At 40.2% G+C, this 19,513-nt stretch overlaps 1 protein-coding gene across 2 annotated transcripts; it reads left to right on the top strand.

The window, feature by feature from the left end:
* Positions 1–391: 391 nt before the first annotated feature.
* Positions 392–17,796, top strand: TMEM263 (transmembrane protein 263). 2 transcript variants are annotated; one of them, XM_090272562.1, is made up of 3 exons: positions 392–699; positions 12,985–13,051; positions 14,900–17,796. In XM_090272562.1, the coding sequence occupies exons 2-3, from the start codon at positions 12,988–12,990 to the stop codon at positions 15,184–15,186; spliced, it is 351 nt and encodes a 116-aa protein (XP_090128688.1). In that variant the 5' UTR covers positions 392–699; positions 12,985–12,987; the 3' UTR covers positions 15,187–17,796. The 2 variants fall into 2 exon arrangements, with proteins under 2 accessions (XP_090128688.1, XP_090128690.1); XM_090272564.1 differs by lacking the exon at positions 392–699 and adding an exon at positions 5,812–5,836.
* The last annotated feature ends 1,717 nt before the right edge of the window (positions 17,797–19,513 follow it).

Raw genomic sequence — 19,513 nt, 5'->3', positions numbered from 1 at the left:
AGAAGAAGGGAAGGGAAAAATGTTGAGACCCCAAGGCAAGAAAGCGCCCAGGAAATTGGCGACCATCCCACCTTCCCTAGGGCGAAGGTTCTGAATTCCAAGTGACCGTTATCGCAGCCGAACGACGCTTCCCGGGAGCCGCGGAGGCTTGAGCTTGAGCCCCTAAACCTGCCGCCTCCTTATTCCCAGGGCTCTGCGCCCCTCGCCCGATCTGATTGGACGGCGGAGGAAAAGGGCGGGGAGACCCCTGGAGGAGGTGCGCGCGCTGGTAGGCCAGGGTTTCTCTTGGAGGCACCCAGGGGGCGAAGGGGCGGGAACAGGCCCCGTTGGGCGTGGGGGGGTCGTCGCGCGTGCGCACATCAGGTGGCGGCGGGCTGGGGGCTGCTGGGAGGGCTGGGCAGGTCGAAAAACGGGTGGGCGCCGGAGGCCCGGGGTGCGCGTGCGCGTCGGAGTCGGAGCCGCGGGAGGAGGCGGGAGCTGAGAAGGCGCAGAGGGGGCGGGTCGGTGTCCGGCGCCACGTCCGCAGCCAGAGGCCGCTGCCGCCGTCAGCGGAGTCTTTTTGCACCTCTGCTTAAGGAGGCGCCTCCGTCGCCCGCCACCGCTCGGGGCTGTGCCAGCAGCTCAGGCCGCATCAGCTCTTCTTGGTTCTGCTGGCTTCTGCCCGGCCCCGGCCCCAGGCGGCGGTCCCCGATCCTGGCGGTGAGTCGTGCTGGGAGGGCGGGGGGCGCAGTCCCAGCTTCCTGCCTTCCTCACTGCCTCCTCCTTCCGTTAGTTGTCCTGCCCCTCCGCCCCCTCTCCGGTCCTGGCGGCTGCGAGTGGGGCCTTCGGGGGCACTGAGTGGGGAAGGGGGGGGGTGCCGAATGGTGTTGGGGGCAGATGGAGGTTCGCCGGTGGGGTTACTCCTCTTTACCAGTCCCGGACTCCTCTGCGGTGATTTGAGATCTGGGACTCCCCTTGGAAGCCTCCGCCTGATTTCTTAGCTCCTTGGGTGTCAAGGTGGGAGAATGGGGGAGTCAGCAGCTTGGGAGAGGAGAGGGATGCAGCAGAGGCAGGGTGCTGGGCTCCCCGCCCCACTAACTCCTGACCTGTTGACAAACCACTCTCTGGGGGTCTGGCACACAAGCCTTGGACCCCAGTGGGCGTTCCCAGTGCTCTTCCCAGGTAGGAAAGCTCTGACCCCTACGCCTAACCTAAGCTTGAACGTGTGGGATTGGAGAGAGGCACTGGCAGCTCCTGGGGGTGACTGGGGACCGCTGGAGCACCCGTTCGGGCCGTCCCCGCCCCTGGAGTCTAAATTAAAACGGTCCCTGCTGAACACACGCAGTGTTAAGACTGGTCCCCAAGCTCCCACTTGCGATCAGATCCTTTCTCTTAAACAAATCGCCTCTTCCATGGAAGAAGACAGAAATTCTCGAACCCTATGGGAATGGGGGGGGGGGGGGTGCTGGGTGTTCAACGTGGAGCCGAGGGAGGTGCTGAGCCAGCCCTAGCCACGGCTCCTCCAGGGTCATTTTCTGCCTCTCCTGCCACGTCACTCCCTCTACTAACGGGAGAGAAAAGACTTGCTGGTGCCTAAAGGGATCAGTGGAGGAGCAAGGGGCCCCGAGGAAAGGTTTACAAACAGCTGGAGAAAGAGGAACATTCTTATTTGATCTGTTACACCCCTGTGCCGTGCTCATTCCAATGGAAATACTTTATTTACTACCTGTGATCATTTGCTCTATGCTATTGTTTAGCCTTTAAAATTTCCACTGGTTGGGTGCCCTAAAGGACTCCCCAGGAATACTGATACCACATCAACGGATACGTGCCTGTGTGTCCATACCTGTTTTTTTTTTTTTTTTTTAAGAGGGGAGTAACCTTTAATAAACCCGTATGCATCCTGTTTTGATTTTTTTACTTTCATTTCTTTAGTCATTGTTATGACATGTACCACAAACCATATCCAGTAGAAATCTGTGTATGTGTAGGGACATCGTTTCAAAAGCTTGAAGTAGTTCTTGTGTGTTAGATTTATTTTTTAACTCCAGGAAAAGCTTCACCTTTTGTTTCATTCATTGAGTACTTGCTGTTCTGCTACTTCCTGAAGATATCTCAGTTTTTTATATATGTAAACACCTTCAGAGTAGGGCCTTTACGTGCTTGTTCAGGCTGAAGCCTCAGCACTTAATATAGTGTCTGACACATAGTTGCACACAAGTATCTGGTGAGCTAACGAAGTAATAACTTAGCGAAGGTGGCTGGGTGCTGGTTATCTGGTTTGATGGTGTACTGTTTCTGCTTCATGTTTCATTGACGGGCAACAATTTCCCATTTTGATACTGTCACTTGTTCCTTGTCACTAGGTAATCACTTATAAGTTTTACTGGCAGGTTATTTTTTCTTTCCTGCCAGATTAAGTGTATTTCTTGTAGTCTATTCGCTGTTGATTCAATAGGCAAGACCCATCTTTAAAAGCAGCCTGTTCAGGACGGTTGGTTAACTAGAGAAGCCCGAAAACAGTAAGCTGGTGTTTTACTCTACACTGCTTGTTGGTGTATGTGTGTAAAAGCTCTGTATAAATACATATTTGAAACTCCTTGTAGTCATTTGGCAAAGAACTCACCCTCACATGGGAGTGAGGATGTGGCAAAGTTACTTTATGTGGAATATGTAGAAGAATTTAGCTAATTCATTTATAGTCTTTTTCTTACAGGGAAATTAGCGCTTACTGTTTAATAACAGGTTTAGAAGCAGCCTTGAAGGTAAACTATTGTACATTGTATTTTGTGGTAGGCTTTATACAGGTTGTTAGTGCTGTTTAGCTTCCTTTGGTAAACAGCGGGGTTTAGCCACAGACAAATTTATGTACCATTTTCAGACTTTGTTTTCGTTAGTAATGAAAACTTCACATATATGTATATATGGAGCATTACAGATATCCACAAACAACATTGATTCATCTGTTTTCCTTTAAAAAAGAAAGCTTCCTAAGAGGCACTGTTTACTTATTTCTATTATTGGAAGAAATTATCTCCTAGGGAAGTGTTACTAACTAATCCTTGCTCAATGTATTTGCCAGCTGCAATAGCTATGATACTGTTGTACTGGACAAGAACTGCCAGTGAATTGCAGTGGATAGGAAAGAAATCCTTCACATTTCAGTTTCTTAAAAAAGCTCACCCTCATAACCAGCTTTAAGTTGGTATAGTTTGTTCACATCGGGACCCTAAAGGCTGTTATCTATTTTTGCCTTTCTTAAAAAAGTACATCTAAAAAAAAAAAAAGAAAAAAAAAGGAACTTGATTGCATAATGAATTCCTAGAGAGCAGATTTTTTGTGTGTGTGTGAATGAAACAAAATTGATAAGTGCCTAGAAAGTGGATCCAAACTTGATTGTGATCACACCCACAACTTCAGTGCCTAACAGGGTGCCTGCCTGGCACATGGTTAGGACTCAAGTGTATGTTGAAGTAATGACTCTGTGAGTTTAGGGAAGATAGTGTATGTAGAACTTAATAATTCTGTATAAGGGTAATATTTAAAAATTGTCATTTTGACACTTTTACTGTTAGCTGTTACTCGTCTCCATGTGTATACTTCTAAATTTTACTAGCAGATTTTTTACCTTTCATAGTTTTAGGAGATTAGGGGTGTGTTTGTCTTCACAATTCCCAGTTTAAGAGAAACAGACCCACTGTAATGGTGATAATGAATGAGATGATAATGAAAAAAGTGTTGTGTTGACCAAAAAGTTTGTCTGTTTTTTTCCGCAAGATGGCTCTAGTGGTACTTAGTTGTCTTTAACTTCATTTGAAACAATTTTGTTAAAACTACTGTGACGGCTGTTATACCAGTGTACGTTTTTAAAAAAACTTATCAAAATGGGTAAATTTTTGTGCAGCCATTTTAATATTGAAGATGGAAGGAAATACACAACATTTTCAGCATATTGTGCTTTATCATTTCAAGAAAGGTAAAAACGCAACTGAAACGCAGAAATATACTTGTGCTGTGTATGGAGAAGGTGCTGTGACTAATGGAACGCGTCAAAAGTGGTTTGAGGAGTTTTGTGCTGGAGAGTTCTCGCTAAGTGATACTCCATGGTCAGGTAGACCAGTTGAAGTTGATAGTGATCAAATTGAGACACGAGAACAACTGACGTTCTACCACGTGGAAAATGGCTGACATACTCAGAATACCCAAATCAATAAAGTTATAATGGTAAAAATGAAAAATGTCTTTTATTTTATGGAAAACAACTAAATGAACTTTTTGGCCAACCCAGTATTTCTCCTTAGTGATAAAGTGATAATATCCATAAAGAGGCACTGTCACCAAAAGTTTGACACATACATACGTGGAGAGGTTGGGAATGATTTATGTTAGTAAAAAGTAAAGATGACATTATAGATAGTTAAGAATTTTAGCAAAAATACCTTTATAAGGTAATTTGGTGTCTTATGATCAAATTGGGAGTTCAGAAAAATACATATATATATATATTCTAAATATAGCTTTTATACAATTTTTATTAGCCTAAGAGTTCTAGAGGAATTTTAACACTGCGTACTTGCTGTTAGTACCAGTGATGTACGAGAATCTCAAAAAAAAAAAAAATATATATATATATATATATACACGAAACAATGTCTGTGGCCTCTTAGGACTTCCAGAGCCCTCTACGAGCTAGTTCCTCTGGTCTAGAGAGCCAGGCTTCTGGCCTGGCAAAATTCCAGGCTTGTTTTTTTATGTTTGTTTATTGATAATCCTGTTGGTAACTTCAGCTAACGATATGAAATGTCACTGTGGATGTTTCTGTATAATAGCTATCTAAATTCCTATATTTCAAACTTTTCTACCAAAAATACCCCCATGAGCCAGGTCATGGGGATGTAGGAGTGTGGTTGGACTGGGAAGAGAGGGCTGGTAAATCTGCGTATACCCTGAATAAGCTCCAGGCAAGAATGAAATTTCTGGAAAGTCTAGTAATCTTTAAAATTGCCCAAGCATTCTAACTTTTTAATTAGTGCACATTTAAAAACAAAATAGTATTTTAAATGACTGTGTAGTAAAATGTATGCATCAAGTCTCTCTTGTGGTTTTTCAAGACCCTGGCATACCGCTGCCCAATCTTAAAGACATACATTTGAAAAGCATGATTCTAGCTTAAAGTGTCGTTTTTTTTAACCTGGAAATTTGGACCATACATTGGTATGCAACTTTTCTTGTGATGCTTAAAGTTAATGTGGATACAGATGATATTTTTATCCCACTTATTCCACAAATAGTTTGTGTCAGTTTATAGCAAAAACATGTACTGACAAAATCGTAAAAATAGAAACAAGATACTCAAATTGCAGACCAGGGAAAATAGCAATAAGAGTGGAAGTTTCTAGGAGGTTTGGAGTTGGGGGTGGGTAGAACAGGACACAGCTATGCAGGCCACAGGAACTTACCTAGTTGAGCAGGAATTTTAGTTTTAAGCTTCCTGGAAGCCAAAGGGAAAAGGGAGGCGTCACACCTTTGTTATATTTATACAGGAACATATATAGATCTTAGAAGAAAACATGCTTAATATTTTTGGGAAACAGAAGTTTCTGAATACCTCTAAAGAGATTTCTGTAGAGCTCCATGTCAAAGCTGTCAAGTGACATAGTTAGCGGGTAATTCCTTAACAGCGTACGGTTACTGTAGTAATAGCATGCATAAGGCTGTTTGTCAGGGTTTCCTTCCCAAGGACACAACCAAGAATAAAATCAGTGATGTCATTTTCCACAAGTCAGCTTTTGTGATTCAAGTACATTGTTTTTCAGATGATCAACTTGATTTGAGGATGAAAACCTAGAATAACAAGGTAGATGAACTGTATAATCTTTAAAAATATCTTTTATGTATATCACTGATTTCCAAGACTTAAAAATATTTTCTTTATTTACAGTTATGGTAGAAAATTAAAACATAGATGTTAAATATATATTGCTTTATATATATGTTGGTTTCCATAAATGTGTGTGTGTGTGTGTATAATATTTTTCCACCTCCTAGTGGCAATCTGTCAGCATTCTGGTATATTTCCTTCCAGTCTTTTTATGTGCATAAAAAAAAAGGTTGGATTAATAATATATGCCTTTTATATTCTCTAATTGTAACATTAGCATTTCCCCATAAATTACCTTAATGTCTGCAGTGCGTGTGTTTTTAGGAAGCTTACAACTCCATTTCTTGCCTTCCATGAGGCTGTTCTCATTTGACTATTAATTTTCAGGTATATTTTGTTTTTGTTTGCTTCTCTTTCACCTCTGAAATATGAGCAGTCCAATTATCAGTCTACTCTCTCATCACTATTTTCCTTGACCATACCCCCCCACCCCCCACAGCTTCAACTATCACTTCTAACCACTCTCAGAATCTTAAGTCTAACTAAGACTTTATGCTGAGTTTCAAGACCCTTAAATCCAATTGCCTGCTAAACATCTGTGAATGCCCTGAAGGCATCTCAAATACAGCTGTTCAAAAACAATTCTTTCATTGTACCTATAGTCAACAATAATTTACTATATACTTATTTGTTAGAGGGTAGATCTTAGGTTAAGTATTCTTACCACAATAAAACAACAATTTAGAAGTCCACCTTCTCTTAGGACTTAATGGTTTCTCGCCTGTCCCATGTCTTCATCATCATCTCTGTCTACTTAGTTGCTCACACTAGAAATTTTACATCCTATATTCTCTTTTTATCTCACATTAATACCAAAAATTATGTTCTTCATACAAAAAATTCAAGTATTTGAGTATGTGAGGAATAAAGAAACTAGTGAATCTCAAACCAGTAGAAAATAATTAGCAGCAAAGGACAAATATAATTGATTCTTGAATTAGGGGGTCGGTCTTGGAGTCAACAGTAAAGCAAGGGAAAATATTAACATACAAGTCAGGAAAGAACATTCCACAGTGTATCACAAATGTCTCTTAAGATAAAAAGGGGGAAGATATTCAACCCAAACACAGGGACTCTGGGACTCTTCAAAGGAGATCTAGGGACAGCTTTATCACCAAACCCAAAACCAAGGCAAGAGAGAGCTGGAAACGGACCCCTCACTAAACTACCCTATCGCTTAGTTAATCGCATTAGATTGTAACTCCTGAGTTTCCAGTAATGGAGTAAAGAGGGGAATGGGGATGGGGGGGAGCTATTTTCGTTACTATAAAACCAGTTTGCAGACTTCTGGCCAAGATGGAGGCCTAGACAGACACGCTGTGTCTCCCTCCACAACTAAGAAGGAATACAACTACCTCAAAACTAGAGAAAACCATAAGTTCCAGAAAATTAAGCTGCATGGAAGTCCAACAAAGATATAAAGAAGAAATACTCATCCATACAGGTAGGAGGAGTGAAGCGAACGTGGTTTGGTGGTGGCAGCAGTGGTGGCAGTGGCAGGCCTGCGGAAAGTGCAGTCACACATTTTAAAAAGTAGAGAGGGGCACCTGGGGAGCACTCCCAGCCCCAGACCAGAAGCCTATGGTTCTAGCAACAGGGAAAATAAAGCCTCATTGCTTCTGACTATGCAAACCAGTGGGAGTTGGGGCAGAGGAGGAAACTGCTGGTCTCTCAGTGGAGTCTGCTTGTTTAAAGGACCCTTATGGTCCTAGAATGTCTGCAGACCCAGCGCCAGGGCAACAGCTTGAGGTGCCAGTCCCATATGGAAGTGGGGCAAGTGCCTGGAAAAGGGGAGAGTGCTGAGCAAGCACCGTTGTTCCCTCTCAGACCCCTCCCCCACATACAGCGCCACAACGTGGTGAAACAGGTCATCTGTACTGACGAATACCTGAGGCTCCGCCCCTTACAATGTAACAGGTGTGACCGCTCTACCTATGACACAGAGAGTCAAACAAACACAGGAGCCTGTCAAGATGTGGAGACAGAGACGTATGGCCCAAAAGATGGAATGGATCAAGGTTCCAGTGGGAGAACTTAAGTGACTGGGAGACAGCCAACCTAACAAACTCAGAGTTCAAAACACTGGTGATAAAGATGCTCACAGGTTTGACAGATATGCTCAAATACGACAAACATATGAGGGAAGAAGTGAAGTCTATGCTAAATGAAACAAAAGGAAAATCCACAGAAAACCAATGGTGAAGGGAAAGACACCGGGGTTCAAATCAATGATTTGGAACATAAGGAAGAATAAAATGGTCGACCAGTACAGAATGAGGAAACAAGAATTGGAAAAAATGAGGAGAGGCTTAGGAACCTCTGGGACAACTTTTAAGTGCACCAACATCTGAATCACAGGGGTGCCAGAAGGAGAGAGGAAGAGCAACAAATTGAAAGCTTATGTGAAGAAGTAATGAAGGAAAACTTCCCAAATTTGGTGAAGGAAATAGACATACAAGTCCAGGAAGCACAGTGTGTCTCAAACAAGCTAGACCCAAAGAGGATCACACCAAGACACATCATAATTAAAACGCCAAAGGTTCAAGATAAAGAGAGAATCTTAAAAGCAAGAGAAAAGCAGAGTTACCTACAAAGGGGTGCCTATAAGACTAACCACTGATTTCTCAAAAGAAACTTTGCAGGCAAGAAGGGACTGGCAAGAAGTATTCAATGTGATGAAAAGCAAGGACCTACAACCAGGATTACTCTATCTAGCAAACCTATCATTTAAAATGGAAGGGCAGATAAAGTGCTTAAAAGACAAGGTAAAACTAAAGGTGTTCATCATCACCAAGCCATTATTATCGTCGGCAGCCGTCCATCTCGAGAGACGATGGTGTAGCTTCTTAAGAGTCTATCTGCACCGCCGAGAATGGCTGTGCAGTCCGACTCGGGAGTGACACGGTATCTGTCTCCTCCCGTGTTGAATCGACATCTTGCGATGACGCTGGAGTGTCCTCTCCAGTGAAGCTGAAGCTACAGAGCCTGGGCAGGGTGATATGGAGGGTCTGCTGTTGCCCATGCAGCAGACCCCCCCTCTCTTCGCAGCTGAAGGATCCAAGGGAAAGACGGAGTCAATACAGCTTGGCTTCAGGTGCGCCGCAGGAGTTGCCGGTGTTGACTACAACGTCGAACCGCCTTAGGGACTCCGGCTCCGGATTTTCTGTCGGGGTTTACTCCCTTAGCCTTTCCCCTGAAGAGGTATGCCGCAAGGCAGCGGAGGTTTTTTGGAGTCAGAGTTTTCCTTCTCTGAAGCCATTATTATATGAAATGTCAAAGGGACTTATTTAAGAAAAAGATCAAAACTATGAACATTAAAATGACAACAAACACAACTATCAATAAATGAGTCTAAAAAATAAAAACAAAATAGAACTAAGCAAACCAGAATAGGAACAGAATCATAGGTATGAGGATCATTTGGAGGGTTATCAGCTGGGAGGGGGAAAGGGGAGAAATGGGGAAATGGTGCAGGGACTAAGAAGCATAAATGGTTGGTACAAAATAGACAGGGGGGAGTTAAGAATGACATAGGAAAGGGTGAAGCCAAAGAACTAATATGCATGACCCATAGACATGAACTAAGGGGGTGGGATTGCTGGAGGGAAGTGGGGTACTGGGCAGAGGGGAGCAAAGGGAAAAAATATTGAGACTACTGTAACAACATAATAAAATACTTAAAAAAAAAAAAAAGTTTGCTTTTTCTGCTTTGGAGTGCATGCCTCTGGCTGTGCCCAGCTCTGCAGACCTCCACTACTGCTGAAATCCTGTGTCCCCGTGTTTGTATTGTCTGTGTATCTGGCACTGATTATAGCTTGGGGATGGAACAGTGAACAAAACCAAGCCTTGTTCTCATGAAGCTCAGATGCTAATTTGGAGACACACAAAGTGAACAGATACATTTATCAAGTGACAATAACTGCAATGAAGAAAATAGAGCAGGGTTAGGTGATAATGATAAGGAGAGGAGTAGGAGCCTGCTTATCTATTATTAGGTGGTTAGGGAAGACATGTGATAAGGGGACATTTGCACAAAGACCTGAAGGAAGTAAGGAAGCAAGCCATGCATGTATTTTGGGGAAGAGCTTTCCAGAAGGTGAGTAAGGAAGCTCCTGTGTTGCTAGACTGGAAGGAGCAAGAGGAAGAGTGGTAGAAAGTATCAGTGTTAGATGTTGGCCTCAGAGGTGGAGGGATGGACTCTGAATTTTATTCTAAGAAAAACAGGAAGCAACAGGAGGGTTTTCAGTGCAGTACGACGTGACTAGCCCGAAAGGTCTAGCCTTCCCAGGGCGCAAGCTTGGAGGCCAGCTGAGAGATTTTGTAGTCCAAGCTAAGAGATTATGATGGCTTAATTGATAAGAGATAGCAGTGGAGATGATGAGAAGTCCTAAGCTGGATTTATTTAGGTGATAATATACTGACGATTTGGTGGGAATGTTAAAAAAAAAAAAAGGAAATCAAGGGTGACTCCTAAGTTTTTGGTCTAAACACTTATTGAGATGGGAAAACCTGGCAGAGTTCAGATTATTCTTCCATCTCATTGAACTGCTAAACGGTATTTAATCTCTCTGTCCTTTCTATTCTTGCTTCAGTTAACTTCTTAAAGCACAGGTTTCACAGTGTTACTCTGCCCATGGCTTCTCATTGCCTATCCATAGGAGAAAGTAAATTCATATTTAGAGGAATTTGCATGTATCTTTTACGCTATCACAGTATAAAGCAGCTCTACTCTAACTGGTGGTCTTTTAAAAAACTTACAAGATCTAAGTGGAAAAATTAATATTTTTTAAAGGGGTTCTGTATTGGGAGGAAAAGGTAAGATTCTTAGTAGGGGTTTGTGGGATATACAGAGTTCTGAAATTATGCAATTACTATCATACCTGTTTTTAAACTCCTGTTAAAATGCCTAAGATACATATATGTATACAGTTTCCCCACATTTCTGTACAGGATATGGTAGCATCTATTATTAGTGATCAGACCTGGATTTGTATGTGCATGGTATGCAGATACTGGGATCATTACACTGATGAACAAGCTAGACAAAGGGGTCTCTCTCCTAGGAACTAACAGTCCAGCTTCCTTATTTTTTTTGTTTGTTTGAATTTGTTAAGTAGTATTCTCACCTTAAGACTTAAACCTAGAATATCTAATTTCTATTTTATATTACCTGAACAACAAGGATCTATGAAGTTACTTGTCCTGAGCCACACAGTTTATAGTCCAGTTGGGATTCAGACTCAGGCTCTCTGATCCCAGAACCTTACACACTATGCTGTTTAATTCCCCATGATCTTACCATGATGATAAAATAAAGAAACAGAAAATATGAACAGAAACAAATTTAACATTCTGGTGTATGGGAGTTTAAAATTAAGGCAAATCAGTCAAGAACTCCTCCCAGTAATGCATCACCTGATATTATATTTTTGGTCAGAAATTACATGTCTTTACTATTACTTCAGATCTTGTGTGTGTGGGTGATGATGTGCTAAAGTCACAAACCAGACCAGCATAAGATGAGGCGCTCTTGATAAGTGACCTAAGTTGAGGTTTTCACTACTGCAACTAAAAGATATTTGTTTAAGCACCTGACATGTACTACTAAATCCACCTGACACAGGATTTATGTTTTAAAGGTATTGCAAATTGAATTTCATAGTTAAAATTACCTTTGAAAAACCCCACTTTTCATAACCACTACCTCTACCACCCTCATTTACCACCAAACATTTTTGCTTCAACTAGAAATACAGATAAATTTTTAGCTGATCATATGGGGCTTAAACTTCCTTGACTTTCCTTTGACCACGTAAAATTAACCCTTTGGTCTGAAACATGCTGCAGTACACAGGAACCTTGAAAACAGTGTGGTAAGCCTCCTGAGAGTCTGTCTGTTCTTGCTTTCCTGTTGCGTGTTCTCCCCACAACAGCCAGAACGATCTTTTCAAAGTATGAATTGGAACACGTCACCCCTCTCTGGTGAGTGCCTTTCACTGGCTCCCCATCTCTCATAGTTAACAGCCAGCCACCCTGGCCTGTTAGGACCTGTGCAACCCAGACCTCATTCTTTGACCTCTTCTCCTACTTGGACCTCTCCTGTTGCCGTTCTGCAAGGCCTCTGCCACACTTTCCTGCCTGTTCTTTGATTTATTTCACTTAGCATAATGCCCTTAAGTCACAAGTGGCAGGATTTCACAGCATCCTTTTCATCTCTGTTGTACGTGCAGAGATACAATTTAGGCTCCAGGGCTTTACCACTAGGGGATACTTAGTTGACTGCCATGACCACAACCCTCGTTTTCTGGCCAAGCAAGAAGACTCTTAGACCAGTCTTAACTTGTTTTAATCTTTATTTAATCAAATGATTATAAAAGCCAATATTTTAAAATAGCAAAGGAAATTGGGAAAAGAAAGTTTGTTTTCTTCATCCCAACTTAGCTTAATTTTATTCATTAGGTTCTTTCTCTGCTTGTACTTAGAAGTAATCATAGTACTTTTTTTTTCCCCATGATAGATATGGATTCTTGTGCTACCTATTTGTAAGAACTCTAAAAACAATAAAGTACTCAAATCCATCTTAGTGATTCACATTGACAGTATCATCTCTATAGGAGGATGTCATGTTTTTTAAGAAAATACTCAGATAAAACTTTTTAGTTATAGGTCTTTCTCTAAGTCTGTTGTGAAATAAATTACAATTATAGTGGCCAATATTCTGTAGAAGGAAGCACTTAAAATTTTTTTGTCTGCTAACCCCCACCGTCCAACTTTTTTCCAGTTAGTTATTGTCAATTTAATTGAAGGAGCAGTAACAGCACAGGAAAGCTTGTACTGTTCCTGCTGCTCTTTGGTTGGTGTTTAAGATTTATATTGTCCACTAGTGTAATTAAAAGTATTTGTTAAATGCCACAAAGTGGGAGAGAAACAAGATGAAGCAGTCCTTTGATGGGTGTTTAAAAATGTTGTTTTTCCAAGTCAAGTAAATTAAGTCTTAATTGAGCGTGGTAAGAGGCAGTCTCACATGTGAGGTTAAAGTGAAATGTGTGTTGTGTGTTTTTTAGATCATGAATCAGGCAGATAAAAATCAACAGGAAATCCCATCTTACCTTAGTGATGAACCACCAGAAGGTAAGTATGCATCTGTAACACTAAGAATGGAAAAAATATCCCACTGAATCAAATGTTTTTATTACATTTAAAGTAACATAGCCTGTTTACCTTGTTCGTAAATAGGTTCCAAAAGTAATTGATAGTAAACTTTCTAAGCCTCTGAAAGAAAACACAGATACCGGTGAATGGGGCCATAATGTAATTGTTTTATTATATAAGATCTATTTTCCGGTTACTCTTATTTTGAGACCATTTCACAGGAATATCCTTTAATTTGTGAAGAGTGGGGTGGGATGCAGAGGAAAGATGGACTATGTTTAGTGTTGATATTGTACATTAAAACAAAAAACAAAAGAACTCAAGCAAATTGGAGAAGAAGGGATGAAGTGACTGACAGACCAGACTGGAGTGGCAGCGGGACTAGGATGTCTCTGGGAAGGGGCCGGGGCTGAACTTCTAGCCCTGGGTGTTGCATTTTGTTTCCAGTTCTGTTACCCATGGGCCAGAACTTTCTTCCTATATTTCTTATGTTGGTTGACAAAAATGAAATTACTAGGAAAATAAACACAATGGAAAGTTCATTCTTAAGCCTAAAAGAAGATGGAGGTAACTATGCCGATTAGTTTTAGTTTAGTGGAGGAATAGCCTAGGAAATGATCAGAGCTCACCTGTTTTCCTTGCTTTATTTTTTAGGACTACAACCCTGAGTTTTGAAAAGAAGTTAGGGCTCAAGGAGAACGTTAGTAAGGACTTTGTGAGAAAGTCATCAGGGAAGAGAGAGGTAAAGGCTCTCCAGGAGCGTAATTGTCAAGGAAGGGAACAAGCTTCAGGAATGGCTGTGTATGGCAACCTGCTAAGCAAAAGTAGTCTGCAAAGCAAATAATTTATATGGTGGTAATTAAGAGCACACTTAAAGAGATCAAGAGCATAAATATTTATTTGATTTGTTTAAGAAAATTACCTAAATCAACTGTAACTGAAAAAAATTTTAAGAATTTTTTAAGAGAAATTATCATTATTAAACACTTGTGCACGAAATTTAGCCTAGCAGCATAATCCTACATGAGGTATTCAGCATGAAGCAGTTATGTTTTATCCTCAAATCAGGATTTCCCCCCTTTCCTAGGGTTATTGACCTCGATTACAAAAGTATTATGTAATCCTTTCCATCATAATTTTATAATTAATGCAGTAATTCCCCTTATCCATAGGGGATACATTCAAAGACCCCCAGTGGATGCTTGAAACCTTGGATAGTACTGAACCCTATAAATACTTGTTTTTTTTTCTATACATATGATACAGCCTATTTTATAAATTAGACATGGTAAGAGATCAACAAGAATAACAAAATAGAACAGTTACAACAATATACTGTAAAAGAAGTTATGTGAATGTGGTCTCTCAAAATATTGTCCTGTATGTACAGTGTGAATACACTGGGCATTGTGTTTACCTCCTCGGTGGGATGGAGGGGATGGAGCGGCACACAATTTAAAGCTCATGAATTGTTTATTTCCGAAATTCACCATTTAGTATTTTCAGGCCATGGATGACTCTCCGGGTAAGTGAAACTGCATAAGTGAGACCACAGATAAGGGGTGGCTACTATATATTCAAATGCTTATCTAAATCTTAACCCTTTTATTTCAGCTATTTTAAAATTTATATTAACTATGCTTATTAAAGTTTCAATAAAAAATTTGTTTTTTATAAATTTGGCTATTACTGAACATGGAAATTTGTTACTTACGTGATTGACCTTCTCAAAACTGCCTCCTGACTGTTAGGAAGTCTTAGGTTACTTAATGATTTGTACTGTTCTTGTAAAGGCATGTATTTAACTGTCTTATTTCCTCTCATTAGGTTCAATGAAAGATCACCCACAGCAGCAACCAGGCATGTTGTCCCGTGTGACCGGGGGTATCTTCAGTGTTACAAAGGGCGCTGTTGGTGCCACTATCGGTGGTGTGGCTTGGATTGGTGGAAAGAGTCTGGAAGTGACCAAAACAGCTGTTACAACTGTGCCTTCCATGGGAATAGGGCTGGTAAAAGGGGGCATGTCTGCGGTGGCCGGAGGTGTTACAGCTGTTGGATCTGCTGTTGTAAACAAAGTGCCCTTAACAGGAAAGAAGAAAGACAAATCTGACTAAAACATGGAGATACACTTGCTCTCCACAGCATTATGATGCCAGTGGCATTGAATTGCTCAGTTATGGACCGCAACTAAGTCAACTGTCTTGGACGTTTATCTTCTTAAACTGCTGTGTTGAAAGTATTGAGGACTGGCTTTTGTCTAAAAAGAAGAGACCAATACTAGCACAGTGTATGAAGGTTTCTCATACTTAAAATTCCAGCTTTTTATCTGGTAAAGTGTTACACTTACTCGGCTGTAACTGAAGATATATTTGAATATTTACTATAAATCTTTTAGTTTAACTAAAAATGTGAAAGTTGAATTTAGTGGATGATCTTTACAGTTCCATATGTATAATGTGCCAGGTAACTCATCTGCCCCTTAAAAAGGGAAACTTTGAATCTACATAAACTGTAATTTTGATGTGCCTAATAGTTTCAGATGTCTTAGTTTTTTTTTTTTATAATCATAGTTGATTAGGCCAAGAGGCCTTTTCTTATTTAAGCTGGTAAAAGTAGCAGGATTTAGAGAAATTTAAAAGATAAATGGTTTTATGATCCTGAGTGTTAACCATCTCTTGTTAGATATGCATTGTATTAATGTAATCGTCAATGCCTTACAAAAGAGAACATCTTTTCTGATACCCTAAATATGTGGATTTCTTAGGATTATATATGGATTCTCATAAAAGTTCATGAAATTACTTTTCCCTCCTTCCGAATCTCAGGAGTTATGGGATAAAGGCATTTCTTGCTCTCAGCAGATAAGATAGTGCTTGTTAACTCTTTACTAACTGTCCGTAGTTACAACCCAAACTGCGCTTCAGCCTGGGTTTGTGCTCCATCGTCAACACACCTCACAGTGCCTAAGGACCGTTTCTTTGCCGGTCGGAAGGGATGTTGGGAGAGTTTCGGATTAAGGAGGAACAAATAAGTTTTATGTCCTTAAAAAATTACCTAGAACATCCAAGATATAAAAAAAGAATTCTTCCCACCTATTTTATTTCTAGGATGACTTAAGTTATTAGCAGTACATCTTTTTAAAAACAGAGTAAAAGAACCACAGATAAGTGGGGTTGACTTAAATTGAATGAAATGGGCTCCAGAGATTAGTTTTGAATGTAAAATATATATGTAATGCTTCAATGGTTTATAGGCTTTTAAAATGTTTCCTCCCTGTCCCTTAAAGCAGCTGTAGACTTTGAATCATTTTCCAAGTCCACTGCAGGCAGGTAATTGAAGTTTCTGATTATGAATGATGTGTGCCAGGTCTTAACACATCTCATCATGTTTTATTCATGCTCAAAGACTATGACTTAGCTGAAATTCATCTTCTTGGTTTTTGTTGCATAAAAATTAAAAAAAAATAAGTGTGTAGATATTTGGCATTCTTTAGAATCCAAGCCTGAAAAAAAATCTTAGTTTTCTTTACACTGATGTCTGGAAATCTGCCTCAATTCTACAGGGGTTTGTTTTTGTTTCTGTTTCCAAGTGAGGGAGGCGAGGAAAGGCATAATGCTCTGGAGAAAGGAAGTCAAACAGCATCCCTGAGAACGCGGATCTCTCCAGCTCAAGGCTTAAATGTTTGTTTGTAAATGACTAAGAGTTTTACAGTAATAATGAGGATTAAGAAATGGATAAGAACGTAACTTATAAAAGCTTTCATACATACCAGTAGGGATTTTAAGAAAATCTACAAAGGTTCTTGAACCTTTTCTACAGTATACAAAACTGAAAAGCAGTTAAGTTCAATTCATCAGAAATTAAATGGCTGTTTCATGCTGTATTATTTAAAGTATACTTACTTGTTGCTATATCTGGTCAGATACCATAAGTAGAAGTTTTTTTTTTTTAAAAAACAGAATAGACCACAAATAATGATCTAAATAATGGTATATAAGAGAACTTGTTTCCTGCTATTTGAAAGAAATTATTGCTAGTTCATATTTCTAACTTATCTTTTCTAGTCATAGGCTCTGCTGTGCTTTTTATCTGAGTTTCTAAATTTAAAGTTTAGTTTATGCTTGCATATTTATTTTTAACTTTGCTTGTCTTTTAAATTGCTTGAGGAAAATGGTTGTAATTAATTTCTGCTACAGAAAAGCCACCTGGTACATTTTATCTTATCAAGTTTGTTTTAAATTCCAAACTGTTACTTTGTTCAGGAGAGGCTTTTACAATGATCTCAGAGAACTACACAAATGAATGGATATGGAGGTTCTTGTTGAAATGAACCTGCCATTTGATATGATAGCTGTACACTTGAGTCTTTTCCAGTTTATTTTTGTAGATTAGCAGTGTGATCTGTTAAATAGTACCAATTCACTTCAGGAAACTAAGATTGTTGTAGATACCTGGAAGCATCTGTTATGCAGCTGATCTTTTTTGAGTGGGTATTTGGCACAATGAGGATAAACTTGTGTGACCCACTGGTTGATCTAATAATGTTGATATTATGAATCCTGCACTTAGTGAAAGAAATGTCAGATGAAAAAAACTGATGACTGAATTTTTTTTGTATTAAAGAAATGGGAAAAGAATACATGAACCTGTTAATAAAGCACTATGATCTGCAAAATATGAAATGTTTCATCAAGATCTAAGGAAATAAAGGAAATTTTAAAACAGGGTAGTCTTAAAAATTTTTAGTTACATAGAAGTTAAGAAAGTACTGTAGCCAGTTTTTAAACTTTTTGCTGTTAATGAACAAACATCTCTGAAAATGTGTTTTGATGCCAACACAATAAATGAAATGCGAATATATTTTAAACAACTCTAATAAACATGAAAGATGTAGATTTCTGGGTTTCACCGCAACTTGCTGAATCTCTGCAGGGCGGGGCCCAGGACTGCAGCTGAACCACCTCTGCAGGCGATTCCTGTGCACCCTAAAACTTGGGAACGGATACAGAAGTTAAAATATAGTGAGCGCTTCCCTCTGTCTTAAGTAGCTGTGGAACCAACTTAGACCTCTCACCTGACGGAAATGACTCAAAGGGGATGGGAACCAGTTGGGGGAAGGTAGAAAGTGGGTATTTACTGGGCATCTACTTACCCACCGGGCGCTGTCCACACATGATCTAATCCATATGAGGGAAGTATTTTTATTCTCTTTGTACAAACATGGAACAGGCTAACTTTTAATGGTAGCTGAACTTTCCATATTGCTTTTGAATTAGAAGAAGTCACAACTTCTCCAGCTTAGGTCCAGAAACAGAGATGGGGCTACTCAGTAACTCGTCCTTCATTCTGCTGTTGGCGTTAAGTGCTGCCTGTGTGCTAGAGTTACCAGGCTGTCTACCTTGAACTCACCGGCATCTTCCTGGTGACCATATTTACTTCGGCAGCTAATTACAGTTTGTCACAGAAATGAATTTAGTATAATTATACATAAATTACTTAAAGGAAATAATTTTGTTACTAGAGCCTTTTTTCACACTGGAAGTAAAATTTAATGTTTTACGTAAGAGTTTCTCTCTCCTTGCTATGTTGCCGCTTGAATATTTTATATTTTAGTCTCAGAAAGATTAAATAGGAATGCAAGAATGGAAAAAAAAAAGGCTTACAAAAGAAAACATGGAAAATAAAGTGAATATACTGGAATTTTTAAAATCACAAATGTAGATTTTCTTTTAATCTTTGCAAGTTGCAGTAAGCTACAAATGTATTTCTAAAACCGTTAAGTGCCTCTGGTTCTCTGGTCCTGGGTCTGTGTCCTAAGTCACTGCTATACTAGGTTTTTTTAAAACAAACTAACGGCCAGAAAGCACACATGGCCACTCAATTCTGCCAGTTTCCTGTATGCCCTCGTGTGTGTTCACTTTCCCCCTCCTTGAAATGACTCCTGAATACGTCCCCCTCCCAACTCTGCTCTATACACCACTCCCTCCCATTCTCCTGTCCTCTGTGAAGAGGCGAGCGGACAGTGACCCTTGCCGCTCACCCCACCCGCTCCGTCAGCCTGCCTACACCTGTTCCTGCAGTCCAGGCGCCAGAACCAGTACCTCTGGTCTCATCCAAAGCCTGACCATCTTCTCCTCAAAGATATTAATCCTAGTTTTCCACCTTTCGTCCACCTCTCTTGGGTCATACCCATCAGCATGCAAACATGTCTCAGTATTGGCTTCCTTTAAAGAAAAATTTCACAGCAAAATGTCTTGAAACACTATAGTTTCTTCCTCCTTCCCATCTATTCTCTCAACCTACTCAGGTTACCTCACCTTTCTCAGTCCACCAGAATTGCTCCTGATAGGACCAACTAATGATTTCCTGCTTGCCCAATCCATCAGTCACTTGGCTGTCTTGTTGGCATCTCCATGGCTCTTATTACTGAGCATGCCCTCT

Source organism: Furipterus horrens, unplaced genomic scaffold (assembly GCF_987537825.1).
Source record: "Furipterus horrens unplaced genomic scaffold, mFurHor1.1.pri manual_scaffold_4, whole genome shotgun sequence".
NCBI classification, from domain to species: Eukaryota; Metazoa; Chordata; class Mammalia; order Chiroptera; family Furipteridae; genus Furipterus; species Furipterus horrens.
The sequence above is the reverse complement of the archived record's forward strand: the minus strand, read 5'-3'. Positions and strand labels throughout refer to the sequence as shown.

What these genes read in the sequence shown, in the direction of transcription:
- TMEM263 (XM_090272562.1), top strand. Translation starts at nt 12,988, where the DNA reads ATGAATCAGGCAGATAAAAATCAACAGGAAATCCCATCTTACCTTAGT. An exon ending in TAGTGATGAACCACCAGAAG is followed by an intron (nt 13,052 to 14,899) that starts GTAAGTATGCAT and finishes TCCTCTCATTAG; the next exon opens with GTTCAATGAAAGATCACCCA.